Source organism: Piliocolobus tephrosceles, unplaced genomic scaffold (assembly GCF_002776525.5).
Source record: "Piliocolobus tephrosceles isolate RC106 unplaced genomic scaffold, ASM277652v3 unscaffolded_25263, whole genome shotgun sequence".
NCBI lineage: Eukaryota > Metazoa > Chordata > Mammalia > Primates > Cercopithecidae > Piliocolobus > Piliocolobus tephrosceles.
In genome coordinates, this window is record NW_022307936.1 from 7,839 (window position 1) to 22,593 (window position 14,755).

A 14,755-nucleotide genomic window follows, 5' to 3' on the forward strand; every position below is an offset into this window, starting at 1 on the left:
TTCTGTCAAAGAAGCCTTTGCCATAATATGGAAACTATCAGTTAGCCAACAGCAGTTAAAATTGGACTAGACGACCCTGGCTTTGGATGGGCCATCCTGTTTATGCCAATGGTTGTAACTGCTTCCTTTTCACCCTGATGAAGGAGGGACCCCTACCCTGATGCTATAGAAAGGTTGAATACTGAACACCTGACACTGGACAGATAAGATCTAAGTGAGTTTGTCAGTCACACCAACTCTCAGAAAGGTGAGAAGGATACCACATGCCGGACAGAGCCACACAAAGTTCTACTTGGGAGCAGAGTGGAAAAGGAGGGGTTGTGGTGAGCAGCTGTATTATCCAGAGAGTACAGTGACCACTGTTTGCTGTGGGAGGATGTGAGGAGTTTGGTGAATAATTCCAAGAGCTGGCAAGGAAGAAAATCTTACTACTTAGGAATAAGCAGGAACTGTGTCTGGCCCTCCTGACAAGGAGGACTGTCTGCTAAGTTACTTCACCTGTGGAGGCACAGTGGTGATGGAAACGAGGTTAGGTCATTTGAGGCCCTTCTGGCTTCAGATATCAAGAGAACCAAGAATACTAGTCCTTAATTTCAGGTCACCATTACCATAATTTAAAATATATTAAGGACGTATAAAAGCAATTCAAATGTTCACTAATGGTGATTTACAGGTTCAGTCAAAAACATACGACTAACAAGTACAGAAACAAGATGTTCCTCGGGGTTGGTTATTTACTTATTTATTTACTTAATACACTTCATTTTTTAGAGTAGCTTTAGGGTTACAGAAAAATTGAGCAAAAAGTACAGCAAATCCTCATATAACCCTTCACCCCTCCAATCGTCCACAGGCTCCCAAATTATTAACATCTTTCATCATTATGGTTCATTTGTTACAATTAATGAGCCAATAGTGATACATTATTATTAACTGAAGTCCAGAGTTGACATTAGGGTTTACTCTGCATTTTCCATTCACTGTTTTCCATTCTCTGCATTTCGACAAATTACATTACCCTAGAGAATACTTTCACTGCCCTAAAAATCACCTCTCTGCCTGCCATCCATCCTTTCCCCTCAACTCTCAGCAACCACTGGTCCTTTCACTGACTGGCTCAATAGTTTTGACTCTCCCAGAATATCATATAATTGCAATAAAAAAATAGAAAGCCTTTAAAGATTGGTTTTCACTTAATAAGCATTTGGGGTTCCTCCAGGTCTTTTAGTGACTTGATGTCTAATGCCTTATCATCTACCTGAGGATTATATCCTGCAACCTTGCTATAATTGCTTATTAATGTCAGCAGGGATTTTGTTGTTTATTTAGAATTCTCTACAAAGACAATCATGTTATTTGTGAACAAAGACAGTTGTATTTCATCCTTCCAAATCTATGTGCATTTTTTTTTTTATCACTGCATTAGCACTTCGAGTACGATGCTGAAAAGTAGTGTTCCTTGCCATGTTCCTGATCTTAGTAGGAAAGCATCTAGTTGGAAACCTCAAGGATGATGTTAGCTGTAGGGTTTTTTGTAGCAGTTCTTTACCAACTTGAGTAAGTTCTCCTGTATTCCTTCTGTGTTGAGGTTTTTCCACGAATGGATATTGGATTTTGTCAAATGCTTTTTCTGCACCTACTGATATGATCATATTTCATCTTTGAGCTGCTAATGCATGCAATGGATTACACTGAATATCAAATGTTGCACAAGTCTTGCATTCCTGATTTGCTAACATTTTAAGGATTTCTGTATCTGTGTTCACTGGAAATATTGATCTGTAGTTTTCCTTTCTTGTAATATCTTTGCCTGGTTGTGGTATTAGGGTGATACTAGCCTCACAAAATGAGTTGGGAGTGTTATCTCTGCTTTTATTTTCTGAAAGACACGGTAGAGACTTGGTATCATTTCTACATTAAGTATCTCAAAAAATGCACATCAGGGAACCCATTTGGTCCTGGCACTTTATTTTGGAAGGCTTTATTATTTTTTGAGATGGAGTCTCCCAGGCTGGAGTACAGTAGCACAATCTCGGCTTACTGCAACCTCCACCTCCTGGGTTCAAGTGATTCTTCTGCCTCAGCCTCCTGAGTAGCTTGGACTACACACGCGTGACACCACGCCCGGCTAATTTTTTGTCCTTTTAGTAGAGACAGGGTTTCACCATGTTGACCAGGCTGGTCTCGAACTCCTGACCTCGTGATCCGCCTGCCTCAGCCTCCCAAAGTGCTGGGATTACAGGCATGGGCCACCGTACCCGGCCTTGAAAGGTTATTAATTACTGCTTTGATTTATTTAATAGATATATATGCCTACTGAGGTCTACCTTGTGTGAGCTTTGAGAGAATGCATCTTGCAAGGAATTCGTCCATTTTAGCTAAGTTATCAAATTTATGGACAGAGTTGTCCATATTTCTTTCTAATCCTTTTGGTGACCATAGGATCAGCTGTGATGGCTTGGCTTCTTTCATTTTTGGTACTAGCAATATTTGTCTTCTGTTTTTTCTTAAGCTAGCTAGACGTTTATCAGTTTTACTGACCTTTTCAAAGAACCAGCTTTGGGTTTTATCGATTTTCTCTTTTCAATTTCTATGATTTTTACTTTAATTTTTTTCCAAGTTACTTTGGATTTAATTTGCTCTTCTTTTGCTAGTTTCCTAAAGTGGAAGCTTAGATTACTTGCGTAATCTAGGATCACCAGACTGTATAATCTTAGATTATTTGTATGATCTGATAATGTAATATAATGTACAATCTTCACACTGTCAATAACAGCCCCATGCCAGCTTGATTCTGGCTCTGCTCCAGCCTCAACCCTCCTCTTCATATTCGCAAAAGTCTCTGAGGTTTCAGATCCCTGTCTGGGTACAATGAGCCTTGAAATGACAGTTCAACCGCCCTGGGCAGCAACTGGGCTATATGTGTGGGCCTCTTTGCAGGGCCCTGTCTTGAAGAGCAGCTGCTTAAAGAAAATTTGGACTACCACTTATGCTGAAGGCTAGAGTGTTCACATATGTACCCTAAGCACTTCATGGCATGGGATGAGTCACTGGTAGGAAGAGAAAGGGAGTAACATGGAGGCAAGCCTAGATCTTCACATGCACAGGACAGATTTTTTTTTTAGATAAGTTGTTATTTTGATTTTTCCTTTTAAATGGAGAAACATTAGCTCTGTAGGTCTCAAATTGTTTCAGGACATGACAAACATCTGGGATGGGCCGGATGATATAACCACTACTAAACTAGGATACCTACTTCCTATTCACAATTACGTTAAATTCCATTATGCATATAAAACACACGATTTATATCACATACCACTTATACATTTGTAAGTCCTATGAACTTCAGGGATAACTCGCAGATGTGCTTAATGCTATTGCCCATTAATTGCCCATTAATAAATTGATATTAATCAATTTATGCTTTAAAAAAAGCTTCATAATAAAGTGGATGCCAGGGATAGGGTTGCAGAAAGCACGTGATTATTAATACGAGGGAACTACTTGAGGCTAAATCCTGATTCCTTTGTAATCCTGATACTATACAGAGCTCAGATTCCTTTTCAGTTCTGTAAACTAATTGTGCTGACAGTTACTCAAATGGAAAAGTGGTAAAAGTTTGATATAAACACACACACAGAGTGCACGCAAACCATAGTAAAATCTGAGTAAGTCTGTATCTACTAGCAAGGTAACATCGATTTCTTGGACTTGACCATATATTATAATTATATATTATCCTTAGAGGAGGCTTGGTGAAGTGTACATGGGAATTCTCTGTACTCATTACAACTTCTTGTGAGGTTATTTTAATTATTACTTTTTTTTTTAAGTTCTTAAAGCTTTATATTCCACAATATACATCTATAAATTATTATTAGGTACCCTAAAAACTATTATTGCATCAAACTGAAAACATAACTTGTCATATTTTATTTCTATGCAAAATTTTCACTTTAAATTTCTTAAATTGACAATTTTCTCCTCAGTGTAAATTCTAAGATAATCTTATTTGTATTTTTGCCAAAAACTTTCACAAATTCAAAAAAATCTGTAAGGTTTTATGCCCGTATTAACCATCTGATATTAAATAGAATATCACTTCCTAACAAAAGCTGTCCTATAATTGTTGTAGTCTATGGGTTTATCCCCTACTGTCACTTCAGAGTTACATAAGGTGAGTTTGTGGATAGTTACTGAACATTCAGGATGTCAGCAGGGCTTTCTCCACAGTGTAAATCATCTGAGGCATTATGGAAGCTGACCTGTGGCTGGAAATTTCCAATATCCATTTCATTCATAAGGTTTTTCTCCTATGTGTCTTCTCTGATGTACAATGAGATTTGACTTTTGAGAGAAAGTCTTCCTGCATGTCTTACATTCATAGGGCTTTTCCCCTGTATGTGATCTCTGATGTTTAGCAAGTTCTGATTTACGGTAAAAGATTTTTCCACATTCATTACACTGACAAGATTTCTCTCCTGTGTGAGCCCTGTGATGTATTGTGAGTGATGATTTGTGACTGAAGGATTTCCCACATTCATTGCATTCATAGGGTTTCTCCCCTGTGTGCTTTCTCTCATGAAAAGTAAGTCCTGACTTCACACAGAAAGATTTGCCACATTCGTTACATTTATAGGGCTTTTCTTGTGTATGGGTTCTCTGATGTACAATGAGAGCTGACTTATGGCAAAAAGCTTTTCCACACTCATTACATTTATAGGGTTTCTCCCCTATGTGAATTATCTGATGCTGAGTGAGTTGTGACTTCTGGTAGAAGGTTTTTCCACATTCATTACACTCATAGGGTTTCTCCCCTGTATGTGTTCTATTATGTTTAGTTAGGTATGATTTATTGTAAAAGATTTTTCCACATTCATGACATTCATAGGGTTTCTCCCCTGTGTGTGTTCTATAATGTTGAGAGAGGGTTGACTTATGGCTAAAGAATTTCCCACATTCAGGACATGCAAAGGGTTTCTCACCTGTGTGTGTTCTCTGATGTATTGTTAGGTCTGACTTCAAGCAGAAGGTTTTCCGACATTCATAACATTCATAAGGTTTCCACCCTGTATGAATTATCTGATGCCTAGTGAGTAATGACTTGTGATAGAAAGTTTTCCCACATGCATTACATTCATAAGATTTATCTCCTATGTGAGTTCTCTGATGCTGTGTAAGATTTGACTTTTCACAAAAGGATTTACCACACTCAAGACATTCAAAAGGTTTCTCACCCGTGTGAGTTCTCTGGTGTACTTTAAGGTGCGAAGTCACACGGAAGAATTTTCCACATTTGTAACATTCATAGGGTTTCAGACCTGTGTGTGTTCTCTGATGTTTAGTGAGGTCAGATTTCTGGCAAAAAGTTTTCCCACACGCGTTACACTGATAGGGTTTCTCCCCTGTATGTGTTCTCTGGTGTAATGTGAGAGCTGACTTATGGCTAAAGGCTTTCCCACATTCATTGCATTCAAAAGGTTTCTCCCCTGTGTGTGATCTCTGATGTTTAGTGAGGTTTGACTTATCCCAGAAAGCTTTTCCACATTCATTACATTGAAAGGGTTTCTCTCCTGTGTGCACCCTCTGATGTCGAGTGAGATGTGACTTCTCCCAGAAAACTTTCCCACATTCATTACATTCAATGTGTTTCTCTCCTTTATCACCTTTCTGAAGCTGCGACAGACACAATTTCCTCCTGAAATTATTCCCACTTTCTCCACAATCATTGTGTTCCATAGGTACCCCGTGATGTTTAGAAAGGGTGGACTTAACACATAAGAACCTCTCACAATCACTAAATTCATAGTGATTGTCCTTTGACGAAGGTATCTGATGGAACAAGAGGGATGAACTATCACAGAAAGTTCTCTCAAATTCATTATATTCACAGTTATTATCTTCTGCATTCTCTCTCTTCTGTGTATTAAATACTGCCTTTTTAAGGAGGGTTTCCTGACATATACTGTATTCAAAATTGTGCTCTAAAGTTTGAATCTTCTCATGCTGCAAAGCATCCTCATGATGACTCAGAGTGTTCCTATTTTTCAAAACTTCATTTTTCTCTCGAGTATGAGTTTCACCATGCTTAATATTGAGTAACAATTTCCCATAGGCATTAAATTCATCAGACTTTTTTCCTAAATAGTTTATCTTACTGATAACCAATTCTGAAACAGTGTTGAAACTCATTTCACATGAGTCATACTGACAGAACAGTTTTCCAGAAGGAAAAGAGCTTACATCCACGTTAAATGGTATTCCTATTACATCACCTTGTTCCTTAGTCAGCATTTCATTATTGATGAATACAACTTCCCACAAATGTTTAGATTGGTTTTCTTGGCTCCTCTCTTTCAGGTGATCAGCTGTCCAGACTTCTAGAAACAAGCAAAATTAATCATATATAAATTCTAAAACATTTCTCAGGGAATAAAATCTCTATACAAATGCCCCATGTTGTAGCTAACTCTGGTTTTTTGGCCAATTTCCAAAGATGAACATAATTCCAAGTGCATATTTTTTGTATTTCATGGGTTTGGGGTGAAAAAACAAAATCAAAACCCAGAACAAAAGGCCTAGGCTAGTGACAAAACAGAGAGGAATTTAACTATATGAATGCACACATTTGGTTTCTAATGTAAGAAGAATAATAGCAACTGCTTACATCTGCATTTCCCTGTGCATCTCCCCAAGAATTATAAAAGTCAGCATAAGTGGAGCAAATAATATTATCTATAACATTCCGTGACTTTAGCATAACTAGGAGATGGAGAATGTTACTAATTTCAAATACTACTAAGCAATAGATATTCAAATACAGTAAAAAGTGACAGCCCATGCCTACAAAGAGAGTCAGCCAGAGACTGTGGTGATCACATGGAATAGAGGAGACAAACAGCCCAGAGAGGATGAAACACAAAACTACTCCAGAAAAGGAAAGTTTCACTGTGAGTGGGAAAATACTCAGAAGATGTCTGAGTTCACACAAATTAAAGCTCAGGCTACTGGGAAATCCAAGAGAAGAGGCTTGGATTGTATGCAAACTAAAGAGGCAAAGGGTAATCAAACTCAGGAATGACATTGTAAAGAGGACAGAGTAATCACAGAAAATAAGACTGTAATTCAAGTCTTATTAAAGACATTCTTTATTAAGGAATCTGTTATGGACTAAACTGTGCCCCCCACCCCCCAAAATGTGTATGTTAAAACCTCAACCTCTAGTGTGACTGTATTTGAAGATGGGGACTTTAAGGAGATAGTTTTAACTAAGGTTAAATGAGGGCATATGGGTAAGAAACTAATACAATGTCATTGGTGTCCTTATAAGAAGAGGAGGAGACTGGAAAGCACATGCATGAGCTCTCTTTCTCCCCCCACCCACCACCCCCAATCACTGGTCATATGCACAGAGAAAAGGCTGTGTGAGGACACCAGAAGAAAATGCCATCTAGCCAAGGAGTGAGACCTCACCAGAAACCAACCCTGCTGGCACCTTGACTTCAGACCTCCAGCCTCCACAATTGTGAGAAAATTTATTTAAGCTACCCAGTCTGTTGAATTTTGTTACAGCAGCCTGAGTAAACTAATACAGAGCCAAAGGGGAAGCTACACTTGACTGAAACTTGAATGAACAGCACTGTAAAGGAGAATGAAACAAGAAAAAAAAGCAGCAGCAATAATTTTAAAAGAGTAAGAAAAAACAAAATGGGATCAGAAAAAAAGTTCTGGATAAAGATGGTCTACAATTAAATAAATAAATAAAATTTTAATATAGTATATATGTTATTGCAGTCCTTAAAGAAGAAAAAAGAATAAATCCAATATTAAAAAGTATAATCTAAGAAAACTGTCCAAAAATAAAAGACCTGATCCACATATGCAAAGGAACCATCACGAACCTGGGAAAAATGTTCAGCAACAGTTTTCTCCAAAACATATCTTAATAAAACTACTAGATGTTAAAATTGAAGAAAATGTAGTCTGGACAAAAAGACAAAGTCTCAGCAAACTTTTACGTTGAATCTTGAAATTAGGTAACCTTATCCATACAACTCAACTTTTATTTTTGAAAGTTTTAGTTATTCTAGTTCCTGTGTATTTCCACATAAAGCTTAGAATTGCATACTCAATTACTACAAGAAATTCTGCTAATTACTACATGGAATTATATTATTTTAAATCTGTAAGTCATGTAAACAACAAAACATGTCAGTAATATTGAGCTTTCTGACATAAGCAGGGAGTTCCACTTGTTTAGGTCTTCAATTTCTCTCTGCAGTGGATTGTTTCCAGTGTGGTCTTTCACATCTTTTGCCAGACATAACTATAAAAAAATATATTTTTGATACTATTGCAAATAGAACCTTCAAAAATTTAAATTTCCAACTGATCATTGCTAATATATAGAAGTAAAATTCATTTTTACATATTTTTATCCTGCCACCTAGCTACACTTAATAATTCTAGTCAGTCTTTTTCCCATATCTTGGGAGACTCCATTAGATTTCCTACATATATAACTGTATCTTTTGTGAATAAAGGCATTTCTACTTCTTTTCCACTCTAGTCTCCTTTCTTTTTCTTCCCTGGTTATACTAGGTAGTATGTATTACACTATCAAGTATGAGTGGACATCCTTGTCATGTTCTTCATATTGGAAAGAAATCATTCCATTTTTCACAATTATATACAATGTCAATTGTACACTGTCTATAGATGACTTTTATCAGATTAAAGAAAGTTATCTTCTATTCTTCATTTGAGAGTTTTAATCAGAAATAGATACTACATTTTGTCAAATGCTTTCTCTGCATATACTGAAATGGTCATATGGGTTTCACTTTTTTTCTATTTTTTTTTCTTTTTAATACAGGGCAGAGATGACTATATAATTGATGCGGCCAGTGCAAAATAAAAATGTGAGGTCAGTTACTAAAAATGTATAAAAAGAAGTATAGTAAAAGGTAAAATAAATTATGTTTTTCTTTTAATATATTTTATTACTTGTAAAATGTAATAGGTATAATAGTAATATATATAACATAAATTTGCAATTTTTAATATATTTTATTACTTGTAAAATGTAATAGGTATAATAGTAATATATATAACATAAATTTGCAAATAACAAAAAAGTTTTGTTATAATAACTTTAAATGATACAATAATTACTAATACTTTGTTAATATGATATCTTGATGGTAAGATTTTCTGGCACTCTTGGCAAATTCATTTATTAAGTCATCAAACTTTGTATTTTTAGCAACTTCATTTTCAATATATAATTGAAATTCATGGCAAATGCAAGATAAGTAATTTTTGCTAGTTTTTAATTTTGAGAAGGTTGATTTTTCAGCTGATGCAATCATTAGGAACCTGTTGGTTCTTTATACACTGTGGCAATATGGGCTAAATTTCTGATTTCTGATACATTATTACAAAATAAAAGTTAAAAAAATACAAGTTTTGGTATATATAGACAAAGACTGGAGAAGCAGTTCTCTGAAATTAATTCTTCGTCAATATTAGTGTTCTACAAAGCTGAATTCTATTTTACATGTAAATTTATACAACGGCATTTTAATATTTCCTCTGACATTTCCTACATCTTCTACAAGAAACCAAAAATGGCTTCATGATTTGCATATAATTGGAAACAGCTGTTTATGCAGTTTATTGCTGTATTTTCAAATGTAAAAAAAAAACTATTTTTCAAATTGACTTCTACATTGAGCAAGATGGCCAATAGGAACAGCTCCAGTCTCCAACTCCCAGCGCGAGCGACACAGAAGACCGCTGATTTCTGCATTTTCAACTGAGGTACAGGGTTCATCTCACTAGTGAATGCCGGACAATCAGTGCTGGTCAGCCACTGCAGCCCCACCAGTGAGAGCTGAAGCAGGGCGAGGCATCACCTCACCTGGGAAGCGCAAGGGGGAAGGGAATCCCTTTTCCTAGCGAGGGGAACTGAGACACGCAACACCTGGAAAATCTGGTAACTCCCACCCCAATACTGTGCTTTAAGCAAACGGGCACACCAGGGGATTATATCCCACACCTGACCGGAAGGGTCCCACGCCCACGGAGCCTCCCTCATTGCTAGCACAGCACTCTGCGATCGAACCGCAAGGAAGCAGCAAGGCGGGGGGAGGGGCGCCCGCCAACGCTGACGCTTAAGTAGGTAAACAAAGCCGCTGGGAAGCTCCAACTGTGTGGAGCTCACAGCAGCTCAAGGAAGCCTGCCTGTCTCTGTAGACTCCACCTCTGGGGACAGGGCACAGCTAAACAACAACAACAAAAAGCAGCAGAAACCTCTGCAGACGCAAAGGACTCTGTCTGACAGCGTTGAAGAGAGCAGTGGATCTCCCAACATGGAGGTTGAGATTTGAGAAGGGACAGACTGCCTGCTCAAGTGGGTCCCTGACCCCTGAGAAACCGAACTGGGAGACATCCCCCACTAGGGGCAGACTGACACCCCACACCACACACGGTGGAGTACACCCCTGAGAGGAAGCTTCCAAAGAAGGAATCAGACAGGTACACTCGCTGTTCAGCAGTATTCTATCTTCTGCAGCCTCTGCTGCTGACACCCAGGCAAACTGGGTCTGGAGTGGACTTCAAGCAATCTCCAACAGACCTACAACTGAGGGTCCTGACTGTTAGAAGGAAAACAATCAAACAGGAAGGACACCTACACCAAAACCCCATCAGTATGTCAACATCATCAAAGACCAGAGGCAGATAAAACCACAAAGATGGGGAAAAACAGGGCAGAAAAGCTGGAAATTCAAAAAATAAGAGCGCATCTCCCCCTGCAAAGGAGCGTACCTCATCACCAGCAACGGATCAAAGATGGACGGAGAATGACTTTGACGAGATAAGACAAGAAGGCTTCAGTCCATCAAACTTCTCAGAGCTAAAGGAGGAATAACGTACCCAGCGCAAAGAAACTAAAAATCTTGAAAAAAGAGTGGAAGAACTGATAGCTAGAATAATTAATGCAGAGAAGGTAATAAACGAAATGACAGAGATGAAAACCATGACATGAGAAATACGTGACAAATGCACAAGCTTCAGTAACTGACTCGATCAACTGGAAGAAAGAGTATCAGCGATGGAGGATCAAATGAATGAAATGAAGCGAGAAGAGAAACCAAAAGAAAAAAGAAGAAAAAGAAATGAACAAAGCCTGCAAGAAGTATGGGATTATGTCAAAAGACCAAATCAACATCTCATTGGGGTGCCTGAAAGTGAGGGGGAAAATGAAACCAAGTTGGAAAACAGTCTTCAGGATATCATTCAGGAGAACTTCCCCAACTTAGTAGGGCAGGCCAACATTCAAATTCAGGAAATACAGAGAATGCCATAAAGATATTCCTCGAGAAGAGCAACTCCAAGACACATAATTGCCAGATTCACCAAAGTTGAAATGAAGGAAAAAATCCTAAGGGCAGCCAGAGAGAAAGGTCGGGTTACCCAGAAAGGGAAGCCCATCAGACTGACAGCAGATCTCTCGGCAGAAACTCTACAAGACAGAAGAGAGTGGGGGCCGATATTCAACATTCTTAAAGAAAAGAATTTTAAACCCAAATTTCATATCCAGCCAAACTAAATTTCATAAGTGAAGGAGAAATAAAATCCTTTACAGATAAGCAAATGTTTAGAGATTTTGTCACCACCAGGCCTGCCTTACAAAAGACCCTGAAGGAAGCACTAAACATGAAAAGGAACAAGCGGTACCAGCCATTGCAAAAAATATGCCAAAATGTAAAGACCATCGAGGCTAGGAAGAAACTGCATCAACTAGCGAGCAAAATAACCAGTTAATATCATAATGGCAGGATCAAGTTGACACATAACAATATTAAGCTTAAATGTAAATGGACTAAATGGTCCAATTAAAAGACACAGACTGGCAAATTGGATAAAGAGTCAAGACCCATCAGTCTGCTGTATTCAGGAGACCCATCTCACATGCAGAGACATACATAGCTCAAAATAAAGGGATGGAGGAAGATCAAGCAAATGGAGAGAAAAAAAAACAGGGGTTGCAATCCTAGTCTCTGATAAAACAGACTTTAAACCATCAAAGATCAAAAGAGACAAAGAAGGCCATTACATAATGGTAAAGGGATCAATTCAACAGGAAGAGCTAACTATCCTAAATATATATGCACCCAATACAGGAGCACCCAGATTCATAAAGCAAGTCCTTAGAGACTTACAAAGAGACTTAGACTCCCATACAATAATAATGGGAGACTTCAACACTCCACTGTCAACATTAGACAGATCAACGAGACAGAAAGTTAACAAGGATATCCAGGAATTGAACTCATCTCTGCACCAAGGAGACCTAATAGACATCTATAGAACTCTCCACCCCAAATCAACAGAATATACATTCTTCTCAGCACCACATCACACTTATTCCAAAATTGACCACATAATTGGAAGTAAAGCACTCCTCAGCAAATGCACAAGAACAGAAATTATAACAAACTGCCTCTCAGACCACAGTGCAATCAAACTAGAACTCAAGACTAAGAAACTCAATCAAAACCGCTCAACTACATGGAAACTGAACAACCTGCTCCTGAATGACTACTGGGTACATAACGAAATGAAGGCAGAAATAAAGATGTTCTTTGAAACCAATGAGAACAAAGATACAACATACTAGAATCTCTGGGACACATTTAAAGCAGTGTGTAGAGGGAAATTTATAACACTAAATGCCCACAAGAGAAAGCTGGAAAGATCTAAAATGGACACTCTAACATCACAATTAAAAGAACTGGAGAAGCAAGAGCAAATACATTGAAAAGCTAGCAGAAGGCAAGAAATAACTAAGATCAGAGCAGAACTAAAGGAGATAGAGACATAAAAAACCCTCCAAAAAAATCAATGAATACAGGAGTTGGTTTTTTGAAAAGGTCAACAAAATTGACAGACCGCCAGCAAGACAAATAAAGAAGAAAGGAGAGAAGAATCAAATGGACACAATAAAAAATGATAAAGGGGATATCACCACCGACCCCACAGAAATACAAACTACCATCAGAGAATACTATAAACACCTCTATGCAAATCAACTAGAAAATCTAGAAGAAATGGATAATTTCCTGGACACTTACACTCTTCCAAGACTAAACTATGAAGAAGTTGAATCCCTGAATAGACCAATAGCAGGCTCTGAAATTGAGGCAATAATTAATAGCCTACCAACCAAAAAAAGTCCAGGACCAGATGGATTCACAGCTGAATTCTACCAGAGGTACAAGGAGGAGCTGGTACCATTCATTCTGAAACTATTCCAATCAATAGTAAAAGAGGGAATCCTCCCTAACTCATTTTATGGGGCCAATATCATCCCGATACCAAAGCCTGGCAGAGACACAACAAAAAAAGAGAATTTTAGACCAATATCCCTGATGAACATCGATGCAAAAATCCTCAATAAAATACTGGCAAACCGGATTCAGCAGCACATCAAAAAGCTTATCCACCATGATCAAGTGGGCTTCATCCCTGGGATGCAAGGCTGGTTCAACATACACAAATCAATAAATGTAATCCAGCATATAAACAAAACCAAAGACAAGAACCACATGATTATCTCAATAGATGCAGAAAAGGCCTTTGACAAAATTCAACAGCCCTTCATGCTAAAAACGCTCAACAAATTCGGTATTGATGGAACGTACCTCAAAATAATAAGAGCTATTTATGACAAACCCACAGCCAATATCATACTGAATGGGCAAAAACTGGAAAAATTCCCTTTGAAAACTGGCACAAGACAGGGATGCCCTCTCTCACCACTCCTATTCAACATAGTGTTGGAAGTTCTGGCTAGGGCAATCAGGCAAGAGAAAGAAATCAAGGGTATTCAGTTAGGAAAAGAAGAAGTCAAATTGTCCCTGTTTGCAGATGACATGATTGTATATTTAGAAAACCCCATCGTCTCAGCCCAAAATCTTCTTAAGCTGATAAGCAACTTCAGCAAAGTCTCAGGATACAAAATTAATGTGCAAAAATCACAAGCATTCTTATACACCAGTAACAGACAAGCAGAGAGCCAAATCAGGAATGAACTTCCATTCACAATTGCTTCAAAGAGAATAAAATACCTAGGAATCCAACTTACAAGGGATGTAAAGGACCTCTTCAAGGAGAACTACAAACCACTGCTCAGTGAAATCAAAGAGGACACAAACAAATGGAAGAACATACCATGCTCATGGATAGGCAGAATCAATATTGTGAAAATGGCCATACTGCCCAAGGTAATTTATAGATTCAATGCCATCCCCATCAAGCTACCAATGAGTTTCTTCACCGAATTGGAAAAAACTGCTTTAAAGTTCATATGGAACCAAAAAAGAGCCCGTATTGCCAAGACAATCCTAAGTCAAAAGGACAAAGCCGGAGGCGTCACGCTACCTGACTTCAAACTATACTACAAGGCTACAGTAACCAAAACAGCATGGTACTGGTACCAAAACAGAGATATAGACCAATGGAACAGAACGGAGCCTTCAGAAATAATGCCACACATCTACAACCATCTGATATTTGACAAACCTGAGAAAAACAAGAAATGGGGAAAGGATTCCCTATTTAATAAATGGTGCTGGGAAAATTGGCTAGCCATAAGTAGAAAGCTGAAACTGGATCCTTTCCTTACTCCTTATACGAAGATTAATTCAAGATGGATTAGAGACTTAAATGTTAGACCTAATACCAT

At 38.0% G+C, this 14,755-nt stretch overlaps 1 protein-coding gene across 1 annotated transcript; it reads right to left on the reverse strand.

Annotated features, from left to right (window-relative positions):
- Window positions 1–726: 726 nt before the first annotated feature.
- LOC113221494 (zinc finger protein 33A) lies at window positions 727–6,410 on the reverse strand. Its single transcript, XM_026450824.2, has one exon. It carries the CDS (start codon window positions 6,295–6,297, stop codon window positions 4,297–4,299), a length of 2,001 nt encoding a protein of 666 aa, XP_026306609.2. The 5' UTR covers window positions 6,298–6,410; the 3' UTR covers window positions 727–4,296.
- Between the last annotated feature and the right edge of the window lie 8,345 nt (window positions 6,411–14,755).

Excerpts from the sequence above, each read along its gene's own strand:
- LOC113221494 (XM_026450824.2), bottom strand. The coding sequence starts at position 6,297 with ATGCTGACTAAGGAACAAGGTGATGTAATAGGAATACCATTTAACGTG.